Raw genomic sequence first — 19,491 nt, forward strand, 5'->3', positions numbered from 1 at the left:
ATCAATCAACTGTGGAATTATAGTTATCACGAAAAGGAATAAGATTGTAATGAGGGCAGCCACCATTATTTTCAGTAAGCACATCGCTGGTAATTGTTTTATATATGAAAGGGAAAACATGAAAAGATGTCCAAGAATGTCTTATCTTTTAACATAAAAGTGTGAAACTCAGAATTAAAATTTCTAATGAAGAGGAGAATCTGATACTTCAAAAGAGAGAAAACTAGGACTATTCTACTTAATAAAAGGAATACCTGTCGGGATCAATGGTGAGTACAACAACATTTGGTAGAATTCGAGTTGCAATCTCAGTAACGTCATAGTAAGAACTAGTGGCACATAAAGCCATAATACCTGGCACAAAGGTGGTTTATTATATTGGGAAAGGAGAAAGAGAAAGAGATTTGGAGTTACTGAAGGAAGACTGTTGTCTTAACCTAGAGTTGTCTCAGCTTGGCACAATCAACTCAATAGCACATTGAACTTTTCCTAAAATGAGGTCAAGAAGACAGAGCAAGCTTTACCTGCTCCTCGGGCAGGAGAGAATGTATCACGCAAAGCTCGAACTGTAAATGCATTTATCAGAACTCTTTTCCTCATCTGCATCGTAGTGAATTCTTAAGCAGCAATTTTTCTCACAGATTGATTAATCCAAGTAATGTATGACAATTGACAATTGACTAACTCAACAATCAATTTCTTCAGGCTTATAGATATGTTATAGAAAAGGGAAAAATGGAGGAACATCGCACTGACCCCGTCGTTAAGGTAGCTTGCAATATTTCCGAGCAATATGGTAGTATTTGTTCTAATTGCTGGTTCTTCATCAACCTAAATCCATAGAAAAGTAAACCATATCTTCTGTATCAATGTGCACAACTCACGAATAAATTTAACTTTTTTAGCAAATGGAATGTCAGGTCTATTTACACATTGACTGCTTAACTTATAAATGTATACCTGCAGTTTTGAAAGGAATTTCAATAATGACCCTGATATAGTGCGCTGAGACAACTGTAAAGAGGAAAAAGAAACAAAAATATAAAAGAGGTATCAGGAATCAAAACCAGATGATGCTAGCTCAACCAGCAGGTAATCCATGCATCTATTGATTTATCCCACAATCTGATGCCAGCAATCACTAAACTTCATATTTCTAATTATCCAAAATTCAATAAAATAACCAACTACCAAACAGAAAAAATGTTCCTAACATCAACTATTACACCGGGTGCATACACCTCTGAGAAATAACTGTACAATAGATTATAAAATCTATGAATGATCAACAGAGAAGATTTCTTGACTACTCAAATGGCTATCAACAAAGTAGCAATGAGCAAACAGAAGTGGAGATTCGAGAAAGAACTTTTTAAGGAAACAAATTTAACAACTTACAGAAACAAACAAGAATTGCAGGCCTTCAGCAAATTCGTCAAATTCATGCATGTTCATAAAATTAATAGGCATCCCAATCCTATTGGAGAATCTTATACCTTGAAAGTCTTAAACTAAATTTAAACAGACAGGACCTTTTACAAGGCATATACCTTAGGAGCAAGAACGAGCATGGATTTGAGTGTCAATTCCCGTAGAAAAGCAGATGTGTCGGAAAACCCGGTAGCAACATGAGGGTAAACCTAGACAAATAAACATTAGACTTCTCTGCTACTCCATTATCCCACATAATATATTGTGAATGAATAATAGGGGAGATTGAATATTTTGATTGTGTCATTATATGACTGCATACCTGTTCATCAACAACTTGCGAGGATAACGACTCGCCAAATTGATCAATATGATGCAGAAGACCAACTCGAATAGCACGATCGTTTGATGCAAAAAGTTTGACAACTGTTGGTAATACCTATAAATAGAGGTTATTAACTAGGAATGTCAAATCAAGAAATTAAATACCTGGGTTTAATCATAAGTATAAATTTATGGCAAAGCTCAGGCATGGAAAAGAAAGAAATACAAGGTTGCCAAAATTATATGAAAGATTTAAACCTTGAGGCTAAAATCTTCTGTTGAAAGCCAAGAACCCATTTTCAACAATGCTGTCAAAGCAGGTGCAGCAGCTGAACCAAATTCTAAGGCGGATGCTAGTAAGGGAAGCAACTGCAAGAACCCGAATATATAATGGTTCAAAAACTTCAAAATGAAGAAAAACTTCCCCATTATAAATACCACAGGATACCTTTTTCAGCACTATTTGACGAGGAAGCTGCTCGGCAAGATTCGGAAGCTTACGGAAAAAAGTATCCTTTTCAACACTGTCTTTCAAATTAAGAATTTCCATAAAGTGTATAGTCTCCACCAACTTATTTTGAAAATATTCTGCAAATAAATCATTGATATCTTTAGGATATGAAAAATACAGTCCACATTCATAGGAAGACAATAAATTGAATCAGCAATGTTAATGTTAAATTCATTTCTATTTCAAATGGAATTTTTATTAATAAAAGGAAGAATGTACACATTCAACCAAGTGGAAAAAAAAAATATATATATATATATATATATAGAAAAGACAAGACAAGTTCCAGTAGTCTTGTCAATATACCACAGAGAAAGATTATGTTTTGATTGTGAATTGTTAAATCAAAAGGAATAATATGTATTCACATACAGAAGACGTACAAAACCAGAAATGAATCAAAAACAATATGTCAATGTCATGCATCAAATATTTGGTATATCTTTGAATCTTACTTCCCATCAATGGAGGTTTAGAGGCATTATGTATGAGAAAACAATAAGCAAAAGTTGATACAGCAAGGTTCAGAAAACATGGAGTTCAACTAAACCAGTTCAATAAACCCATCAAAAATAAAAAGATGATATTAATTAATTTAATGTGACCCCTTTTTATATGCTTTAACCAAAATACCCACCAAAAGTAAAATATTGACAACAGTCAAATGTGATCTTTTTCACTTGTTTGAAACCAAAAAAGAAATAAAAATGATGGATAACAATGGAAGTTTTTACCTTCACTCCAATGATTTTGTGAGTTCCTCATTTTTTTTCCCCTGCGGGGATGGGTTCTGAAAGTCGAGGATTCATGGGGAATGCAGCAAGATCAAGTATGCAACCAGGTAGTCGAATAAATTACTCAATATGCTAGAACAACTAGTTTTCCTATATATTTATAATTTAAGTAATGTAATAGGAGAGAATGTTAACCTTTGATTACTATCAATTTAATTAATCATATGCAGTGCTTTTATGGCCAATCATTGACAAGCCTAGAAAAGAGACACAAGAGAGGTGTACAACAGGCAGTTGCGTATTGCTCTTCAAACTTTGAGAACCATTATAGATGTCAACGTGCGATATTTGTACAAACTAAATTATAAATCATCAGAAATTATTAGCATATAGCATTATACATGTTCTGTAAGTAGCGGAGTAAACGTGCATAAAACAAAGCACATATTGTACAGAACGGAAAATATTAAGAGCATAACAAGTACAGGACAAACACGTCAGTCATATTGTCACAGATTAAGTAATTGAGTTGGTTTGGTCATAATTCGAATTTGTAATAAAATTTTAATTACACCATCTCTAAATTAAAAGCATTATCAACAACCCAAAATATATAGATACAGCAGTGGCTGTGAGTAAAAAAATTAAAAAACAAACTCCTACAAGTGCAAACTGAATATTTAACATCCAGGAGTAGATGCTAAATAACATAAGTTCATCCTCTATACTAAAAATTAGAAGAATAAAGCTTACCACTATTCTCCAGAAGCTTTGATGAATTCAACCTGCGAGAAGGCATAGAACTCAAGAGACGCTGATAATCTGGAAGTAGAGACTGAATGAACAATTCCAAACAAAAATGAATTTATCATCTCAAATGATAGTTGGAGCAACCAATAAATAAAAGATCACTATTGAGTAAAGCATACACAAACATCCAGGCGCTGAATCATAGCCAATTTCCAGGCGCAGAAAGAAAAGGAATAAGGAACAACACCTCTGGAGTGTCAAAGAAAGAACAAAAAAAGACCGGATCACCTTTGGAATGCTAGCAGTATTGCGCAGCTCCTCAGTTTTGCTCAACTTCATACCAGAGAAGAGTTCATAAATAAGACAGCCTACAGTAAAAATAATAAAAAAATTTAAATAAAATTAATTATAATGAGAAATGCAGTATAACTTTCAAAAAAAGATCAATTAAAAATAAAACTTTTTTCTATATATTTTTGAACTCAAGAATCTCGTTTTAAGTCAGAGAGGTTCTTTGAAGCCATTCCACTTGGACTTAAAGATTACCAACTGACAGAAGTGCTGAAGTACGATTAAAAGGTGACCTTTTGTCAGCAGGAAAGAAGTCCAACCTACATTTATTTTTCATTGACGCGTGAACAAGATTCTATCCTAGATTCATAAACTCAAAATGGATGGATAAATGTAGGTGTTCATAACTCGCTAGACTTTCACAAATTTACTGGGATGTATTAATTACCAGTCCATGCCATTCAAGTACTTGAGTTTTACCACATGGAAAAATAAGAGGTACAATAAAACCACATGTGGAATTTGGTATACAAACAAAACCCAGCTCTAATAAACAGGTATTACAGTATCTCAAAGGCAGATGCATATTGCATCCAAAACAAATGGAAAAATGTAGGTGGTCATAACTCGATAATAGACTTCTGCAAATTTACTGGGATGTACTAATTATTTGTCAATGCCAAGGTACTTGTATTTTCTCAGATGAAGAAATAAGAGGTATAAAACCATGTATGGACTTTGTTTTACAGGTAATTACACAGCTATAATTGACACGTAATATAGTATCTCAAATACAGATGCTTATAGCATTCAAATCATATTCAACATCAGTTTGAGGCTAATCAAGATTAAAAAATTTCTCTTGCATCATAAAGGAAATTTCTTCAGAAAGACCTAGTTGGAGAGATAAGAGAAAATCGAAAAATAGCCAAAAAATTTTCAGTAGAACGTCCTCCTCTAGGTTGATATTCCAAAAATACCCCCATCTCGTTCACAAACATATCTTGTTCTTCAACATCTACCCTCATCTCCCCATATTGCCTTCATGTTGTGTTTTCAACTATCCTCCCAGTCATCCCAACTACTCCAAAGCCATTCGGGGGACTCCTGAGCAGCGAAAACGACTAGTGGAAGGTGCAGACCATTTTTAAAAACGTTAAATTAGACGTTTGATGTACAAAGAATGCCTTACAAATGAAAGCATTTAGCAGTGGACATTTTTCACTTTGGACAAAAAATAAATAAATAAATAAATCGCATATCAAATTATTACTTAGTCTCTAAGCCCCCGTTTGGTTCCCATTTCCACCCAAAAAAATGCATTCTTCTACTAACATGGGGTCCCACATGATGACATGTATTTTTGAATTGACTAGTACGATTTTTGAATTTCCCGAACCCCCATTTGCTTTCAACAGCCCGTCTTTTTTGACTTTTCCACCTCCCATAATTTTTGCTCACTGTTGAGGGTAGTAAAGGAATTGGGGTATAAAAAACTGTTTGTGTACAGTAACACATCATGTACATTGTCAGTGAAAAGGACTGGTAAAGGGTAAATTTTTTCTAAAATAAGAGTGCAAAATGGGCAACAAAAAGGGGCTAAATATATTTGTTAAAAATGTTTGCACGAGAACTCATATAGTAAGGGGGCAAATGAACACTTACCCAGACCCCAAGAATCAATAGCCCAAGGTGGAGATTTTCTGATAGCTGTCCAGTCAGATTTTGACAACTCCATTGGTTTGTATTGTGAACCAATAAGCCATTCATATTGCTTCGTCAAAAATGAAAGAATTATAAATCAAAATCAGCCAATGACCGCTAATAGAATGAAAATCATCATAATACAATTTTCAGCAAGACTAATCAAATGTGTCAGCAATCTCTCTCAGTAAAATAGATGTCAGAAGAGAAAGGAATATTCTCTTACAACATATTCCTAAATATCATAGAAGTACCATTTGGTGGAACAACTGTCATCTATGATAAAAAATATTGTGCAAGGATAAAACACAGAGAAGATTCTTTTAATAGAAACAGTAAATGCATTCATTAAGTTGTGTGGTTCTGTATATGCTTTCATCAGCAGATAAATATGTTTTCATGCATGATGCAGTCTTGCATATTGCTTTCACAAAATCACCAAGCCAAGAAAATTTTGGATATGGAAACTTTTATTTCGAAATATGTTTGGTAGTAATAATATTCAGTAAAGAACAGGATTTTAATTCATAATGATAAATACACTCTGCAACAATTTTAGTTTTCCTCCCTCTGCAGGGCTAGCTAAAATTGAGCTTGTGCACCACAAACTATGTTGAAAGAACCGAAGAAGAGATACAGCCAAACTCATTACTTACCAGCATTGGCCCTGCCGAAGCTTCATTGTTTCCATCAAACTCAGACAGAACGTCAAATGCATGTAATTTCCAGTCCAAAGTTTGAGTGACAACAACACTAGCCATACAAACATTACCATGAACCTGCAGTAGCCAAACAGAAAACCATTAGTTATATATTGCTAAAAAGCAGGAAACCAGGTGAATAAAAGAAATTGCAGCAGAAAAATAACCATCATATAGTCATAAAGTAGATCCTAACAAAGTTTAAACATTTTATGAACTGACACAGAAAACCATGTCTACTTCCATAGAGAGGATCTTCACTGGTTAATAATTAGGTCACAGGTAAGGAAAGCTTTATAGCTCTTCAGGGAGCTTCATTTTGTGCCATAAAAACGTTATCGGGCATGCTTCATGCCACAGCAACTAAAATATCACTCTTTTTGAAACTCTTCTTTTAATTTATCTAGCTAACAGAGCAAAGAAAATCAACAAATAATGCATGTCTTCCAACAAAAGTTAGAACTTGTTTAAAGCTTAATGAGAACGTGTAAAAAATATTCAAGCTGCAAATTAGAATGTCAACTTGCCTTCAAATATTGGAATGTAAAGAAAACAGCTAAAAAATGACTTGATTACATACCAATTTACAATCATTATTTAGGAAGCTCACAGCTTTAGCTATCCGGTGCAGTCCCCATGCATAATACTCATCCCTGCCATAAGAGAAAAGTAAAAGACTAGAAGTTGATTTTTATAGCCTAGCATACAAAAGGAGAAGACTCGGAAATTACAAAAATATCTCAGAGAGATTTAAATGTAGCAAAAACTAAAAAAAATGCAATTAATTATGCATATTGTAACTCCAATATACAAAAGCAAACTACCCACTCAGATTTGCAGATACAACTGTAATGAATAAATACCTATGAAATACAGATTGCACAATTTTCATTAAAAAAGATAACTAAAAAAAGTTATATTAAGCGATGAGAATGAGAGTATACAAGTAGAGAACAAGATGTCCTCATGCCTCCATAGCATTACACAAAGAAATACATAATTATACGTTAAGTGCGATTTGTATGTGTAATATTCATATGAACAATTTTTACTTGTTTCCATCAGGGCCACTAAAAGTTAAATAACAAGAGCAAGGGAATAACAATATCTACACCTTTGGCTGCCTTCTAATCCCAATTCCTTAATCTTTTCAGACAGAGGCATAACAGGCTCTGTGACAATGTAGATTGTAACCTTTGTGTTTGAACCATCAAAAGTTTCTGCCTCAGTACTGTAAAGAAACGACAAAATATTTGGATGCCTAACCTGAAAGAAGATATGTCATTCAGCTCTAGGACAACAAAGAATAATGTGTAAACCAATAATATAAATATATTCACCATACTTCGAGAAGTGTACAAAATAATAAGAATTACACTTTTGATACATCAAAATCGCGGACTTGCAATGGGGCCAGAGTTCTTCCCATACCACTGTATTAGATGCAGAAGCCTCAGAAACAAGCTCATTGGCCTACAAAGTACTCCTTCAAGCCTTTATTTGTTATATAAATTTGAATGTAATATATATTGTCACTAATTGGATGCATTTGCTTTGTCTTTTCTTTTAGTAAGGTAATTCACGATTTTCGATTCATATGACAGCCCCTTGTAATCACAACTTTTTCACTTACATGGATTTCCCAAATTATTGCTAACCAAGGAAGCATTATTTGATTTTCTTTGCTCTTAACAGCTTGTAATTAACAGAACCAATTTTTCGTCTCCACGTACGCTCTTAAGCTACAATCGATCAATTATCCCTTATGATATCATATTGCATTTCGTCTCTCGGGCTATCACCTACTTCATTTCTTTTGATGCCAAGTCCGTAAAATTGATACCCAAGTTAAAGCAAGTTCAGATGCTACATCATTATAGCAAAAAAAACTAAAAAGATTAATCACATAACCAAGAAAGGATACTTTTGAGGTGGTAATTTTCCTCCCATGGAAAAAATAAATAAATTCATGAAAATGACAGTTTCTCCCCCCCCAAAAAAAAAAAAAAAAAAAAAAAAAGGCTAGAAAATTAATTGGTTTTTCAAATCAAAGAGACAAAAGTATAATTATGCAGTTGATATTCTCAAGGAAACATAAACGCTTTGCACAGTAAGGTTGAAAATTTGTACAAAGTATCATTATTAGCATAACGGACACAAGTGACAATGATGCAAAGGCAATATTGTCTCCACCAATCTTGTGAAGATAATGATTATTCAAGAAAGATGTATACTTATAAGGTGATGAGAAGAGCAACAAAGCTATAGTATCAGGCACTAAGCAAATGTGGGATACTGTTCTTGTCGGTCCATAATGTTAAATGATGATCACTACTTAAAAGGGAAGAATGTGTTTTACATGCTTATAAGTTCATTGGATAATATAACCATTGTATCTTGTATTACATTCAGAAATTGATAAAAAAGGACTACACTTCTAAAAATTGGATTGTTGTGCCGAAACAATAATATCAAGTGACTAGGTTTCTTTCCCCGTAACAAGTCATTAGAATTCAACCTATTTTGCACCACTGAGCCAGTGGAAGCCTTCATCTAAGTAGGAACTGCTGTGTTCCAGATAAAAATAAAAAAAAAAAGTTACAGGAAATGACAAAAAGTTAATACTAGGTTTCCCCTAAATAAAACGCATCAACCAGAACTTACTGTTCGAAGGCGCTTGACACCATTGCGACCAGCAACTAAATGACCATCATTTGCATTGCTTCCTGAAAGAGAAAATATTGATACAGGAGTCCCATCGTCCTGTTAAACAAAATGGAAAAAAGAGAATAATGATTACAGGGCTTATATTTCAATACTATCACTATAATTATAACCAAAAAAAAAATTAAAAAATCCACTAATGTGGCTATACATTCTAGCACAACCTATATGAAAAACTCATATGATCTATTCTTGCTGCATGGAGATGCAAAGGTAGTGCTAACTCAATTTAGAAGAAAAAAAGGATATGTGCTTCATGATCATGATTGGTGATTATAAAATCATCAGCTATACTCAAATTTTGCAAGTAGTAAATCAGTTCTAAATGAGTAAACAATACCACGTAAGCTATTTTTAGAGAGAATAAATCTATTAAAACAATCCATACCCAACAGAACTTGGAAAAACTTGACATTGAAAATTAGCAATGACATGGAAGGATGAAAATATGGACATTTCTGCTTGTACAAGGCTGTGTGAATGCACACTTGTACATCTACAGAACACAGAAATTAACTTTGTAAAGCATTATTTATTGACAGATTATGAATCTTCATTCAATATACTCCATCAGAAATTAATGAAAAAATATAACTATAGGATCACATAGTTGAGAAATAAATGATATGTATAACATGTTGGTAGTATTTTCTTGAATAAAGATTTGACGGATGCAAAATATGGTTCTCATACTCTTCTGATACATTACTTGCTAGAAACTCTGAGAGGAAAAAGTGAAGTGAACAACGAAGATATTGAGCATATTTTGGTTGCCCTCCAAATTTTACACCTTATGTGCTATTGGTCAAGACTTATGCCTCAATTTCCAGAGGCTTTACACCCAAGCCTCAGAACCACTATGGAGCATGCTTGTTTGTCTTGCCATTTTGAGCTTTTTAATTACTGACCTCAATTTTATGAACTAATTTTTTATAATCTAAAACAATTTTTTCCTAATTCTTAACAGAGGGGGAAGGGAAGACACCATTGCAAGAGAATGATAACAAAGAATGAGAAGATATTCACAGTGACGAGGAGGATGATAGGGCCCTATGGGATTCATATATGTTGACAATTCGCAAGCAGTTCCTATTAGCAGTGATGATACTGGAGACTTCTATCCAGTTTCTACATATAGTAGTATATTTGAGAACTTATTATCTCTACTTTATTGATTTATTTTATGTTTGTTGGATTTTTAATTTTATCAATTTGTTTTATATTGAAGGTCAATTTCATTTATGGTTTATTATAGAGTATTTTTTATTTCATATTATTTTATTAGTTTTTCTGAAGATTTATGACTTGCTTCATAGATGTAAAAAACCTCAGTACCTGATTGAACATTTTAAGACATTGTTGTCTCCACTACTTGTTAGTTGATGGCGTATGCTCTTACTTATTATCTTATCAACTCTAGTATGACATGCATCCATTTTAACCTCCTCATTTCACTATGTTCATTCTATAAAAATGATACACGAACTCTAAAAAGAGGAAATGACTAATAGGTATTGTAATCAAGTGTTGAGATATTTTTTAGCCCAAGACTACTTTCTAGCGCAGGAAATTTTCATCCATCCACCAAACAAAGCCTCGAAAGCTAAAAATATCCACTATCACAGAGTTTGTGTGCACAAAGCAACTCCTTTGTACTTTCATCGAAATAGTTCCCATTGATTCCATTAAATCAGTAAAACTAAACCCAACTGCCAGCGACCCGAGAGTGTCTTGACCCCTTTCCCGCTTAACACGATGAATTCTAACCAAACATATACTTAAAAATGTTTTATAGGGTATAGGTTGTAAATTTCCTTGAATGGTAGATCAATGGGTCAGAGCAATGCTGGACAAAGCTCTTCCTGTTCTATTGTCATGCTTGAGTTGACTTATAATTATGAAACTACTCATTATCCAGATGTCGGAATTCTCCTCACCACCCTAATTTATTTATTTTTTAATATTTTCCTTCAGATAACTAGAATAGGGAATTTTTTAACCTTTTCCCGAATACTCTGCCACTATGTTTCTTATATACACAAATGAAAGATGCTACACAAACAGACTAAAAAACAGGTTCAGAAACAAGGTGCACATGTTGGATTGTTTCAAAAATAAAAAACAACAAACGCGCTGCCAAGTTTTTTCCACCTGTATTCGAGCCTGGACAAACATCATTGCTGATACAGAAATTGTTAAAATATATTAACCTCCAGTTAGGTCTAGTCTCAGTAAAATCATAACTACTTTTGTCCGATCATCACTTCCAGCTGCATTATTCCATAAAATCAAATTTTGTTGCAACAAAAATAAATTGGATAACAGCATTATGAATACACTTTTCAGTAAGAGCATTGACCCCATAATTAACAAAGGGAAATTAAAAAAAAAATCAGAATGAACTTAACAAATTCAATGAAAACCCAGAAAAAAAAAAAAAAAAAAACTGTGAAACATATACACACGTGTATATAGTGAGAAGAATGAATGGAAAAAATAGAGAACCTTGGAGGTGCCACGGCAGTGAACCCAGGAGCCCCAAGCAGAGGAGTAAGGCTCGCCGATGTTGTATGGCAGATCTTTGAGGCCCGCACCCGATCCGCCCACCACACCTTTCAGGAATTTCAGCATCTTTCCAGGCACGACCCGATCAAATCTCTTCGGGAAATTCCAGTACAGCAATTAAACAGTATATTATTACACAGAGAGTTCGAGAGGGAAAGGGTGGATCTGATGAAGGGAGTATGCGAAGCAGTGGATTATAGATCGAAACTCGTAATTGCAAAAAAAAATTAAAAAAAATTATGAAAATTGTAGTTTATACTTGATTCTGTGCATGGCGGTGTATGGTAAGGTTTTTGTTCCCCGAGGTGACGTCATTTTACGAAAATTACAGTGGAGGTCTCTCTCCTCTGTGAAATGTTATTATAGACATGGATAATAAATTGTGCTACATGTAGCATTATTCTTGTCATCATTCGGACTTCCATCCTTTACATATGTAATGGTGCAAGTCTTTATGGACGGAATCTATCTAAATTGACAAAATGTAATCGCGACTCTAATATATCCATTTTATAGAAGTTTAGAGTTAGATAGCGATTTCTCACAAAAAAAATTTAAAAGAACAAAGAATAAAATTATTCATCTTCCCAGCCTATCCTACCCTATTCCACCCTTACTCTAACTTTCACGAGCGATCAGATGTTCTATATATGTTTGATTTTCAAAATCATTTTTCGAGTGCATGTAGAATTTAGGTTGCTAGTGAGTTTGTTGAAACTCAAGGGTCGTCACCAGGGCCGGTCCTGGGCTGAGGCATTTGAGGCCTCAGCCTCAGGCCCAAAACCCTTAGGGGGCCCAATTTTGCTTCAAATTTTTTTTTTTTTTTTTTTTTTGGGAATAGTTTTGGATTTTGGGTGTTTTTTTAATTTTGTTTTGTTTTCGTAAACTTTTAATGCTCAAAAAAAGAACAAAGAATAAAATTATTCATCTTCCCAGCCTATCCTACCCTATTCCACCCTTACTCTAACTTTCACGAGCGATCAGATGTTCTATATATGTTTGATTTTCAAAATCATTTTTCGAGTGCATGTAGAATTTAGGTTGCTAGTGAGTTTGTTGAAACTCAAGGGTCGTCACTAATTTGGGAATATAAATTGATGAAAATAACAATTTAGGAGTAAAAAAAAAAAAAACTATCAAAGCTTTAATTGAATTGAAACGGTTTGACGTGGGTCTACATGGACATGTCAACATGTTAGTTTTGGACCAAATCAAATCTCTTCGTAAATCATAATAGCTTGGAATAGATATAAATTGTTAAAAACAATTTGAAATCGTAAAACCGTTTAACAAATAAAATATATATAATGCTAAAAGATAGTCGTTCCAAAAATTTAGCTTGAAAAAAAAATAAAAATAAAGAGTAATACTATTTATAGACACTATCTATCATAGTTAATTTATATGACACTTCACATGACATAAAATAGTACGAAAGAAGAAACTCAAGATGTTTTCTTCAAGAGTAATACTATCTGCAATCATTTAGTATCGTAGTAGTCTTACATGATATACATATTGTGGTAGTGATTTGATATATTGTTATGGTAGTTTTTATTGCTTTATGCTTCAAATCATTAACATTAATATTATAATTTTTTTATTTTTTCATGCATTAAATTACTAACCATCACATGTATGTCATGTAGGAGACTACGATAGTGAACAATTGCAAATAGTATTTTTTTTTCAAATAATATTATGGTTTGGTTTAGGAGACCTTCTAAATAAAATTTAAAAAAATAAAAATAAAACAGAAGAAAGCATATTTTTTTCACAAAAATTCTTTAAGTACAGAAAATTTTTGCCAGATTTTTGCCAGATTTTTGAATTCTCACTCACATGAGAGTGGGCCCGTGTATAAAATATTGGAAAAAAAAATTTCCGTCTTTGAATGTGAGTGTTCAGTAGGTACAGAGATTTAAATCCCTGTACCTATGGCAAGGTTATTTTTTTCATTTCAGCCTTCAAAAGAAGCAAATTCCTCAAGACAAAACTGAAAATACCCTATTCTAGTTGTTCGTACACATAATTTTCCTCAAGACTAGAAAAAAAATACTTATTTTATTTTAAGAACGAAAATAATTACTTGTTTATAGTGTGTACGTTTTTGGTGAAACTTGAGAACATATGGTTTAAAAAATATGATGGTTTATCTTCAAAAAAAAAAAAACTCAAATTTTACTTAAAGCCCAATAACAATTTTTCATCAAAAAAATCAATTTTTTAATCGTTATTTAATTATTTCAATCGTCAATTTTGACTTTCTCACTCACAAGTAAGATTCACTCTATCTTTAATAATTAAAAAATCAATTCTCATAACTACTGTCGAACAGGCCTAAAATAAAGTTGGGATGCGTTTAGCTTTATCTCTACATGCGCGTGTGCTTCACTGCCAACAAATAATTTTGCTTGGTCAACATTTGAATAATTTTATTAACATTTCAATTCGAGATGGCCCGCCATTTATCCCTTTCTTGGTTTGTTAGACTTTGAAATTGAAAGTTTGAGCAAGTCTATTATATTACAAATTTATGTTAAAATTAGAGGTGCCAAAAAAAAATATCGAGTAGTCTATATTAATACTTGTTGATCAGACAAAAAGTTAAATCAAAACATATTTTCATGGTACTTATTTTATGTTTTTCAGTCAAGAGTTCGGCATTTTTTCTTAGTGATATATGTATTCGAATAAAGATCAAATGTAAAAATATAAGAATATTTTCTTTTTAAAGTATCGTAGCGTTTGGCATGTTCAAAAATTTAAGAGGCACATGCATATTACAAACATGTTTTTGAGTTCTTTGATATTTTCAAACGTAATGTGGAATGGAGATATTGTTGCCCCAAGGAACATAAAACAAGTCCTGGACTCCACAAAGGGAGCAAACCCTCAATTTTCAAACTGACTTTACTAATTCAACTATAAGGCCATGGACTTAATGAAAGTGGAGTAGTACTATTCAAAATTAGTGCTACACGACCTACGTCAGCAAAGGATTCACGTATACTCGACCATGACACTCGAAAAAAGGACGCTTGAGCCTAAATTGTATCATGTGCGTGTTGTAGATCCTAGAAGTCCAAAAATCTTTGATAGTCGATTGAAGAAAATATTGGAATGGTGGTGGGGGATTGTTGGTGGCAGTACTAGAGGAAAATAAAATGAGGGTATAGACGTAATTGTTAAAGATTGAGAATTGCGACCGCAATTTCCCCGACAAGCTAGGAACAAGAAGAGGAAAGTTCCAAGGTATCCTAAATTTACCAAGGAACAAAAACATTTGTCATGGGCAGTTTCTAAGAAATTATAAAGTATTAAAATTCAAGAATCTGACATAAAGTTTTCTAGTTCCAGATGGTCTTAACTTATGAAGTCAAGTTTTCAAACTCCACACAGATAATCTAATTAATTACCATATTATTTATCTTGATCCCACTACTAATTAACCCATTTTAGAAAATAATTCAAATTACCTTTCACCCATATTAGTTATATTGTAAGTCAAATTTTCAAACTTAAGAAAATTCTTCATCGGACCTTTCATTTTGGTTCAATGAGGCCAAGTCTTCTCGTGGACTTGCGGTGGGCAAGAACATGAAAAATTGCTAGGAATTAGACCAGTGACTTGGTCATAATTTCGTAAAGTTTCTTCTACTCAGCGTGTTCAAAATTTGCAAATACTTTGAATAATTTTGTGCATTTTTTCCCATAAGGCACCAACACAGAAACATACTCTTAATCATTTTTAATACTCCTTTAAATGAGCTTATAACGTACGATTTTTCAAACACAAATTAACCCCAGAAAAAAATATGGAGGAAAACAGGGGTTTGATTTTATACGGGTGTACGTTGGCAAAAAACCTAGAAGAAAACCTACCAAATTTGGCTAACCAACCTGATTTTTTTCTTAGATCATGTGATGAGATTATTAGAGTGTTTAGTAATGTAAAAGAGAGATTATCCCGTGAAGTTGTTCCTCAGCCATTTGATGTAGGAATTCAGGAATGGTTAAGAAGTGGTACAGGAACAAATACTGAAAATCAGGCAATGGATTTGCTCAAGGCTCAATCTATTTTAGGCCACAGCAGCCAATATCATGACGCCCACGGTTTTGAATTCATAGGCCATCAAATGGGTGGTGAAAGAGTTATGGAAGGTGATGCACAGGGGTTGAGGGCTGGTCGTGGACTGGAGATTAAGCCGGTGGATGCATCGAATCCCAGCCCGGAGACTTCTCCTTCTCAAAGACGCAGAAAAAGGTAAGAAACTTCGGCAATGTTCTTACAAAGTAAGTTCTCCTTAGAGGGACACTAATCTATAACCATCTATTCATCATACTAGAAAAATATTATAGGCTTAGCTCATGTCAACACACTTTCAACATGGATCACAACATTTCAAATGTGTTGCATTCAAGTTTTGCCACCGTTTATTTATGAAAATAGTGCACATTTTTAAGTCTTTGACAAGAAAAAAATAACCTGGTGTGTTGAAGACAATTTATATCTATCTTAAGCTCTTAGATAAACTATTTTGGCCATTTTGCATCATTTGCTTTCACACTTGATTGATGCAGCACATCAGGTATTTCTCTTGTTGTTTCATTTTTTCAAAAATTTTGTATTTCTACCCTCTAGTGTACAAATTACCGAAACATCTATATCTTTCCCATGTGTTAATGGGTTCTTTTACTTTTGGTTGTATAGAAAGGATGAAGCTGACAAAATAGTGGAACGGGTACCTGCTCCTCAGATGGGAAATCTTGATCTTCCACCGGAAGACGGTTTTACTTGGAGAAAATATGGTCAAAAGGAGATTTTGGGATGTAGACATCCAAGGTATATATATATATATATATATATATATATATAAAATATTTAATTACCATTTCATTCTAATGGAGAAATAACATGATAAAGTCTAAAGAAATGAAAATGTGAAGGATCAGACGTGTTTCATAGCTATGCAATGACTTCCTTTCGAGTCGAACCTCTCTATCTTTCATTATACCTAGACAAAGAAGTGAAAAGAATTACAATCCCTATCTGGTTCCCTGGCACGCTACTACTCAATTAAGTTCTCTTCTTTTGCTATGTAGCCTAACCAATGAAAATGATACCTCAAAAAGGGGCATATGAAAGAGTCTTGGGGGTGGTTTGGGTTTCATTCTATTTCATAAAAATTTACTTTTCAAGAAATGAGTGATGAAAAAAGTGGTAACTACTTACGAATTCTATGAAATTTGTAGTTAAAATTAATGTTTGACCATTTCCAATTTTCATCCTCACATTTCAGGAGCTACTATCGATGCACCCATCAAAGACTTTACCAATGCCCGGCCAAGAAGCAAGTCCAACGGCTTAACGATGATTTCTACACATTCGAGGTAACATATCGAGGCAATCACACGTGTAACATCTCCTCCACCACCCCATTCGTGTCCGTACCAACACCTATTGAACACGGGACAATTCCACAAACCACCACCACCATGCAGCCACCCTTAAGCCATTGGTTGTCTATGGAAATAAAGCCACCGCCAGAAGTGGAGGCTGCACCCACCAGTTTCGATACTCTAGCATTTCAATACCCTGGTGGTGCCGGGCCTAGTAGTAGTAGCAGTGTAGCTGCTGGTGGTAGTGGCAGTGCGGGTCCGTCTGGCCCGCAGTTTCCTGTCTACCAGCCGGTGTCTGATTTGGCTGATGCTATTTTTAATTCTGGTAGTAGCAGCAACAATAGCATGGAACTCATCTTCTCTTCCATTGATGAGAATTGGGATACTCCAGGAGAAAAGAAAAACTAATTGATCAAAAATTTTAGTAATAATTGCTTATAGCAAAATTTATTATTTTTAAAATTTAGTTACTACAATTGAGCTGAAATTAGCCTTCTCATAATGAACCGAAAAATTGTGTCCTACTTCACAGATTTTTTATAGAGTTGATGGTCAAATTTTGATCAAAATAGTGCCTCGAGATTTGTTATGTATTGTAGTCTATTGTACTGCTTGTGTTGTTATTACGATATTATTTATTATAATTGGATCATCAATAGTGTGATTTAATCAAGAGTAAAGTCGTCCATCAAGGACCTAACTGCTACAAAAATAAAAATTTTAAGATCTAAATGATACTTTTTAATAGTTGAGGACCAAATTAAGATATGTATAGATAACGCATTATTTAACTGGATATTGCATACTTATAAATTTACATTACGTAGGTCAATTTTGGCGCGGGCCACTTACTCCATTCCAACCACTGATATTTTATAAGTTTATAGATAATTCTACGGTATTTTATTAAGTATTCGTAATGGAAAATCTAAGAGATTACTTACTCAAATATTCGATTACGAGTACTATTTCATACTTTGGTTAAAAAAATTTATCTTCATAATGCTAGTAAATTCACATCTTAAAATATTAAATTTTTTTATCTGTGTGTGTGTAAAAGTCTTAGCACTTGTACTCTTATGGGTCGATATGAGCTTATAAAAAGTAAGTTATAAAAAGTGACGAATAAAGTGAAAAGTAAAGTCCTTTCCTCAAATTGCATTTTATTTTTCTTACATTTGTAATATTTGTTTTCTTTTACAAAAGAGGGACATTTGTTAAGAAACAGAAAAATAAGCTCCCACAATAATAAAGTCCTTTTTTTTTTTTTTGGTAAAACAAGTTAAGTCCATGTATAATATATAAGGAAAAAATTCATATCTAAGACTTTAACTATTACTCATTTCAAAACTAAGAAATAAAGTTTAAAATTTCAAAAATTAGATATTATAAATTTTATTTATGATTTAATTAATTAAATACATTAAGATCACAAATTTATACAATTTGATTACAAATTATCGAATTAATTAGTTACAAATTATTTCTAGATCACAAATGAAAAATTTTATAGGTCACAAATTATTCCTCAATCATAAATAAAAAAATTTTATAGGTTACAATTTATTCATCGATCACAGAAATAAATTTTTTATAGATCACAATTTATTTATCGATCACAAATTATAAATTCGTCACAAATGATTTTTCAATAACAACTTAATAAATTGTGAGAAACGATCACATTTTTTAGTTCGCGTATTATTTATTGATCATAAATTAACAAATTTATTGATCACAAACACCCCATCCCATTCCCATCCACCACACCATCGCTACAACCACTATGACCACGGCCACCTCCACCAAACCGTGCAAAACCACCACCACCACACACCACATCAAAGCAAACCCACCACTACAGTTAATAGTAGGGATTTTTCTTTAGTGTGCAGCTAAGAGGAAAAGATTTTATTCATTTTTAAAAGAATTTGAATAATAGTTCTTAGTGTGCAGTTAAGAGGAAAAGATTTTTCTTTATTTGGATTCCTTTTCCCTTTCTTGAAAAGCCCAAGGAGTAATTGCTTTTGTCTTTTCCCATTTTCCATCAAAACAAATCATAGGATACTACCAGTTCACTAGGGTTTGAACACGTAGGGATATAGGTAACCTTTTATTGTTCAAAAGTAGACTAATTTATTTAATTTTTATTTATATATTTATTTTTCATAACAACATTTTTCCCAATTAATTTCTGTAAATATATATCTATATCTTTTTAATTTGTAGTCATTTCTTTTCTTTTTATTTTGCAAAACTGCACGCGTAGTTTATATAAGCATGCATATCATCTTTCATTCAGTTTTCAAACTTAGCGATGATTTTTTTTTTTTTTTTTTTTTTTTTTTTTTTT

General features: G+C 33.1%; 2 protein-coding genes across 2 annotated transcripts in view; one reads left to right on the forward strand and one right to left on the reverse strand.

Moving 5' to 3' along the window:
* Window positions 1-11,961, reverse strand: part of LOC111404333 (probable inactive serine/threonine-protein kinase scy1) — a 15,338-nt gene extending 3,377 nt beyond the window's left edge. The window contains exons 1-17 of the mRNA XM_023033155.1: window positions 11,676-11,961; window positions 9,111-9,209; window positions 7,561-7,712; window positions 7,027-7,099; window positions 6,402-6,524; window positions 5,707-5,815; window positions 4,039-4,118; window positions 3,754-3,835; window positions 2,204-2,343; window positions 2,014-2,124; window positions 1,754-1,870; window positions 1,551-1,640; window positions 961-1,014; window positions 757-831; window positions 525-600; window positions 242-354; window positions 11-145 (exon numbers count right to left, since the gene is read on the reverse strand). Coding sequence (XP_022888923.1) covers window positions 11-145; window positions 242-354; window positions 525-600; window positions 757-831; window positions 961-1,014; window positions 1,551-1,640; window positions 1,754-1,870; window positions 2,014-2,124; window positions 2,204-2,343; window positions 3,754-3,835; window positions 4,039-4,118; window positions 5,707-5,815; window positions 6,402-6,524; window positions 7,027-7,099; window positions 7,561-7,712; window positions 9,111-9,209; window positions 11,676-11,801 — 1,755 coding nt within the window. The 5' untranslated portion in view covers window positions 11,802-11,961. The remainder of the gene's footprint in view (window positions 1-10; window positions 146-241; window positions 355-524; window positions 601-756; window positions 832-960; window positions 1,015-1,550; window positions 1,641-1,753; window positions 1,871-2,013; window positions 2,125-2,203; window positions 2,344-3,753; window positions 3,836-4,038; window positions 4,119-5,706; window positions 5,816-6,401; window positions 6,525-7,026; window positions 7,100-7,560; window positions 7,713-9,110; window positions 9,210-11,675) is intronic.
* Window positions 11,962-15,481: 3,520 nt separating this feature from the next.
* On the forward strand, window positions 15,482-17,746 carry LOC111403006 (WRKY transcription factor 55-like). The gene is made up of 3 exons (XM_023031345.1): window positions 15,482-16,002; window positions 16,450-16,581; window positions 17,039-17,746. The coding sequence occupies exons 1-3, from the start codon at window positions 15,554-15,556 to the stop codon at window positions 17,544-17,546; spliced, it is 1,089 nt and encodes a 362-aa protein (XP_022887113.1). The 5' UTR covers window positions 15,482-15,553; the 3' UTR covers window positions 17,547-17,746.
* Window positions 17,747-19,491: the final 1,745 nt, after the last annotated feature.

The sequence above is a fragment of the Olea europaea genome, chromosome 11 (genome assembly GCF_002742605.1).
Source record: "Olea europaea var. sylvestris chromosome 11, O_europaea_v1, whole genome shotgun sequence".
In the NCBI taxonomy this organism is placed as follows: domain Eukaryota; kingdom Viridiplantae; phylum Streptophyta; class Magnoliopsida; order Lamiales; family Oleaceae; genus Olea; species Olea europaea.